Source organism: Carlito syrichta, unplaced genomic scaffold (genome assembly GCF_000164805.1).
Source record: "Carlito syrichta isolate Samal-C Ts95f unplaced genomic scaffold, Tarsius_syrichta-2.0.1 Scaffold302727, whole genome shotgun sequence".
In the NCBI taxonomy this organism is placed as follows: domain Eukaryota; kingdom Metazoa; phylum Chordata; class Mammalia; order Primates; family Tarsiidae; genus Carlito; species Carlito syrichta.
Window position 1 is genome coordinate 357,832 of NW_007246823.1, and position 6,207 is coordinate 364,038.

The 6,207-nt window shown below is 44.4% G+C and overlaps 1 protein-coding gene across 1 annotated transcript in view; it reads left to right on the plus strand.

Annotated features, from left to right (window-relative positions):
* Positions 1-6,207, plus strand: part of FBLN7 (fibulin 7) — a 55,967-nt gene that overhangs the window by 26,739 nt on the left and 23,021 nt on the right. The window contains exon 5 of the mRNA XM_021711838.1: positions 3,829-3,954. Within this exon, the coding sequence (XP_021567513.1) occupies positions 3,829-3,954 (126 nt within the window). The remainder of the gene's footprint in view (positions 1-3,828; positions 3,955-6,207) is intronic.

Here is a 6,207-nt window from a genome sequence, read left to right on the forward strand (position 1 = left end):
AATCCCAGCACTTTGGGAGGCTGAGGCGAGTGGATTGCCTGAGTCTGCAGGTTCGAGACCCACCTGGGCAACTTGGCGAGACCTCATCTCTACAGTAAATCAAAAATTAGCCGAGCTTGGTAGTGCACGTCTGTAGTCCCCGCTACTTGGAAGGCTGAGGTGGAAGGATTACCAGAGCCCAGCAGGGCAAGGCTGCAGTGGCCGGGTGTGTGCCACTGTACTTCAGTCTGGGGAACAGAGTGAGACTCCAATGCAAAAAAAAAAACCAAACCAAACAAAAAAACTATGAATCTTCTCCCAGTCCTTCATCTAAGCACATATACGCAAATTTTACATATTCAATGTCATCTGTGTACAGATACTAACATGAGCAATTCTCCATGACCTCTTCTTTCTAAACAAAACTCTTCATGATTGTGAAGCACTTTCTCATGAGGGGCTATTCTGTGCTTTATTGAACTATCCCTCTATTGTTTCCAGGCTTCCCTAGTCATAAATAATGCCAAGATCATTTCGTTATGGAAAATTTCAAACACACAAAAGTAGAGAATAGTAGAATGGCCGTATGTACATAGAACCCAGTAACTATCTACACAACAAATTATTTAATACAAATATCTAACTAGGGTAAAATTCCACCCATTATCGCACTTTAATTAATTAATTGATTAATTACTAAATTATTTGAGTCAGGTTCTCACCCAGGCTGGAGTGCAGCGACACGATCATAGCTCACCACCACTTCGACCTTCTGGGCTCAAACGATCCTCCCACCTTAGCCTCCCAAGTAGCTGGGATATAGGCATGGGCCACCACACCTGGCTTATTTTTTACTTTGAAGCGAGTTCTCACTATGTTGCTCAGGCTGGTCTCAAACTCCCAGGCTCAAACAATCCTACCTCAGTCTCCCACAGTGCTGGGATTGTAGGCATAAACCACTGTACTCAGCCATTTATTTATTTTTTAGAGAGATGATCTTGCTCTATTGCCCAGGCTGGAACAATTCTCCCTCCACAGCCTCCTGGATAGCCAGGACTACAGGTGTGTACCACCATACCTGGCTAGTTTTTATTTTTTTTAATTTTTTTGTAGAGATGGAGTTCTCACTATGTTGCCCAGAGTAGTCTGGAACTCCAGGCCTCAAGTGATGCCCCTGCCTTGCCCTCCAAAAATGTTTTGATTGGATAGAAAATACCTATCTCATGTTTTCCTTTTGTTGAGTATCTTAAATATGTTACTTTACATCTTCTATTTTATACTGATGCTGTTGTTTCCATCATGAGTATCTTGGTCTTTTTGTCTGGAGGCCTTAAGGATTTTTTCCTTTTCTTAAAAAAAAAGAAAAAAAATCCAGTCTTTTGACTAGGATCTGTCTCAGTGCCAGCCTTTCTGGGTCAAAGTGTGGGGTCCATCAATTTTCAACAGGAAGTTTTGGTTGCTGAAGCAGTCTGGCCCATAGGAATCTTCAATACGTTCCAGGTCAAAGTTATAGTAGTGAAAAAACTCTAATAAAAGGAGAATCCAAAGTGAGCCCAACAAGGAAAATGGATGCAAATGAAAGGTAGAAGTGTGAAAGGGGCAGAGCTGAGAAAGTATCAGGCCCGGTGTTGGATCGCATTGAGAAAACAACAGAAGTGGGAACTTCAGGGTCACAAAGTCAGCAAAGTATACAGGAACACTTAGTTTGCTTAATTATGAGTGATAGAAAAGGACTCTTGTATAATCTCATACAAACTATTACAAGAAAAAAGACAATAAAGTCTCTGCAGACAATGAAGAAATGCCAGAGAGACATGCCCGTGAAACAGATGAAAACTGTAATCCAATATTTTAAAACAAGCTGAAAGAAATTTTTTAAAGATACAAACTATGAAAGAACAGTGTAAATAAAAATGAAGAAAAACCTCAGAAGTAAGGCGACTGGAAACATGGAAGATTTGAAATGAGATGACAGAACTCAGGAAAGAATCAGAAAATTTTTTAAAATGTCAGATTACGCATATAAAACACTTACTGTTATGTCATAAAAATAGTAAATGCTCACTAGGAGATAAAAGCAGAGCAGGCTTTGGCTCGCCAGCCTCTTCTGCAGCCTCTGCCATGCATTTCACAAAATGCCATAGCCTGGGACACATGTGGATGTGATGACAACTGTACTCCACTCAGGATGCAGATGGGGCGCCAGGCTGGACCTCAAGTCATTGGATGCCTCTGACTGCATATCAAGATTAGCAATAGGGAGAGTCTAGATCCTGTCTAGAAATGAATATTCTGGGCATATCCAGAGAGGAGACAGAGCACACAGTTCTGGGAACCTTGGACCTTTCTCTGTCGAGCTGATGACCCTCTACCTCCCAATCCTTACCCACACAGTCCAGGTGCAGACTGGGCTCAGTGCTCTCTGATGAAGACCCAGTAAAGGAGAGACATGGGGCCACCTGAAGGACATTGATGTTCACATTTTTTGGCTCGCTGCCCACCTTCAGACTATGCCAGTGAGCAATGATGGGGCTGGACAACGGGTAGAAGTGAGAATACCAAGCTCCGTGGCATTTGTGTGCAGTGTTGTTTCAGACACATTCCTTGAAACCAGTCATCTGAAAACAGAATGTGTGAGGGAGAGCACAACCAGGCTGAGGTTACCGAGAAAGAGAAACGGCTCCCTCTCCAGGGATAAGCGGCATTTGGACTGTCTGGTCCTTTCATGATGAATAGAAACCATGTAACAGTCTACATAACATCCCAGTCACGAGGAGGCTTAAGGAAAGCCAAAGTCCCTTCCAGTCCACCCAAAACAAGGCTGTCGTTCTCATTAGGAGCAAAACACTTGCTTCTTCTTTTTGGTAGACACAGCAGACAAGGGTGCTCTTATGCCAACAAGGAGTTGATTTCACTTTTCTTTCCCAGCATACTGTGGTCAAGTCTCTGAATTGACAAACCTCTCTGGTGGAAATGACTAGTGCCTGTGTGCTAAAACTGGGCTTAGGGAATTCATAACAAGCACACATGGCCTAAAAATTTTTTAAAATAATTTTTTCTCATTAAAACATGTATAAATGATTGTTGTGGGAAAATGGACAAATACAAAAAAGTATAAACAAGCAAAGAAAAATCACCTCTAAGCCTACCACTCAGACGCAAATCTACTGATTTCTCAAAAACCTATGTCTATGTATAACTTTTCCACAGAACCGCTGAGTATATGAACAAGGAATATCCTTCTTTACCAATATTAAGGAAATGTCCTCCCCCCCAAAACAAGAAATTCCTACCAGGTTGAGCGTAGGTTTTGGTGGGAATTTCAAGAATTCATTTTTCCCACCTTTGGACTTTTCAGCGTGCCATCCTTCCCCTTTAATACTTTAATGGTTCCCCCGAATTTCACTCCTGTTTAAAAAGTGTTCCTCCCAGGTGCTGGCTGGTGGAGGCAGAGATGGCAGGCAGAGGACTTGACTCAAAGGCCATGTAGGCAGATGCTCACAGGTAGCTGCCTCTGCCTGGCTACAGCTGTCTACCCTGAACCTTTACAAATTAGTAGATAATGCCTCTAGGTGAAGCATGGCCGGGTGGTCAGCCAGCTCCAGCACTCAGAGTCCCAGGTGGACAAGGTATGTGCCGGTACCAGGCCTGCTGAATGCATCTCATCCCCATCAGCCCCTTGCAGCCTTTGCGAGTGGAGAGGGTAGTACGGGTAGGAGTTGTGGGAGGCAGAAAGTAGGAGTCAGCTTACAATGTGAAGAAAGTTAACCCATGATTGTTGCATTGTTGTTGTTGTTTTTTATAACTAGAACTCACGTACTTGTATCTGAAAATTGTGTATTTTCCCAGATATCAGTGAATGCTCCAGCCAGCCTTGTCAAAATGGCGGAACCTGTGTAGAAGGCATCAACCAGTACAGATGCATTTGTCCTCCAGGAAGGATTGGGAACCGCTGTCAGCATCAGGCCCAGACTGGTACATAGCTGCCATGGGGCTGGGTGGGGATGTCCCACTGCAGGGAGAGGAGGACCCCAGTCATAGGTCACCAATGCAGACATGCAGGAGCTCAGTGTCCCCCTCAGAGATGTGGGCTTTCCCCCTCTTTCACATTCTTTGATTCCTCTGGGTTCCAAGGTGGTTCCGTAATGGAGCTTAGCTCTTTTGTACAACCAGAGTTTTGATCCTTTTCGTGGAAGGAAACACAAGTGGTAAAACTGATTCCCTTATATCCCACATCTTTAAAATTAAAAATTAAAAAAACTAAACAAAACTGATTCCCAACCTAAAAACTCCCCAGGCTGGGAATTTGGCCTGAGAAGTTTCACTGTTGCTACCTTTGCCTGATCAGCATTTTCTTTCAAATGTTCCCATCACATCCTGCAAAATTAGCAGTTATTGATGCAGGGCAAGGTATTTTGAGAGCTGGATAATGAGACATTTGTCTAGTTACTGATGAGGTTATTATCCACATTTTGAGTCCCAACATCTCCCCAGCCAGAAGGTCTATGAGGTCACACAGTGGCTGGTTTTGCGTATGGCAAGAAAATCCAGTGATAAGGAATCTATGGAGGATGGACAGGGTTGCAACCAATATATTGTCTGTTAAAAAGTCCAACCCCCAAAATGTCCTACTTCTTTGCCAAAAAGCCTGGTGTGTTCTGTCTGGCTGTGTGGAGTCTCTGTAGGGGGAGGGACATTGGTGATTAGTATAGTGTCCAGAGAATAGGAGCTTTATCAATACTTGATATCTTTGCATTGGACCAGTCCAAGGTCAAGTTTACACAGCGCCCCAAAGAGATTTACTGGTTAATGTGTCTCAATTCAGTTCATCTGAATCAGCAACTGGGTGCTTTCTCAGAATCAGGCTGCCCTCCCAGGGAGCCCAGCTCCTGTCCCTGGGGCTGCTTTCTGTGGAAACAGAGACCAAAGGCAGGGCCTTTTTGGAAGCTCTCCTGTTTCCAAACAAGAGAGAAAAAGAAGTGGGCTCCCTTTCATCACAACTATGCTAGTCCTGAGCATTCTGAGCCTCACTTGTCAGGGTTTCTCTTGCTGTAGTACTTTCAGGCAACTGTTGATCAAGTCCAGGGGGCACTTCAGAGAGCATCCCAGGACCAGAATCTTCACCAGGAAGGGAAAGGATGGAGTGAGCAGGCAGATCTGAAGCCAGCTCTGTACTTGTCATAACATTCATGAACAGCCCAGCAAACACCTGGGCTCTTGCTTACCTGGTCCCTCAGCCTGGCACCCTCCTTCCTATCAGCTGGTCTGTGTCTTCCTTGGAGGCCTCCCTCCAATTATTAAAAAAAAAAAATCCATTTGTCTTTCTTTGTTATTGTGCTAAAATATACATAACATAAAATGTATCATTTCAACCACTTTCAGTGTACGGTTCAGTGGCATTAAGCACATTCGCATTCTTGTGTCAACACCACCATCCTTCTCCAGAACTTTCTACATCTTGCAAAACTGAAACTGTACCCATGACACAACAGCTCCCCATTGCCCCCCACCCACCAGTCCCTGGCAACCACCACTCCACTTTCTGTCTCTATGGATCCCACTACCCTCGGCACCTCATCCAAGTGGAGTCATGCAGGATTTGTCCTCCTGTGCCTCTGACTGGTTTTTTCCACCGATTCCTCTTCAGTCTTCCCACATGAAAGCTCTAAATCCTTGGAAAACATTCAAAAAGTAACATTTTTTTTTTCCTGAGTAGAAAAGTAATTTATAGTCTAGGTTAAAGAAAAAGAAAAACGTGCACTTTAGAACTTTTTTCACACTTTAGAAAAGTGCAAAAAATAAGAAAGGAAAAAAAACAAAACAGTGGCCCATAGTTCGTGATCGCTGTTGGCATTTTGGGATTAAGACTTTATTCATTTATAAAGTTTTTATTTTAAAGATGTGGGATTGTTTAAGCCTTTTAAAATGAAAACGTGGACTTACCCCTGGCGGCCCACCTCAGTGAGCATTTTCGTTGCCTGCATCTCCATGCATCTTCTATTCTGGAGCACCCCTGTCCTCCGCCGCCGTTGGGTGGGCCCTGGACCAGCCTGCCCGATTTATGGTTAATCACTTGTCTTTCCCTGCTCCAGCGTAAGCTCTTGAGAAGGGGCCATGCCCACCCCCCACCCCCGTCTTGGTTCTCCTCCCGGCCCCTACTCGGGGTTGGGCCCACACCGCAGGTGCGCTAGGGCCCCCACTGAGGGTGTCTTCTCCCCGCAGCCGCCC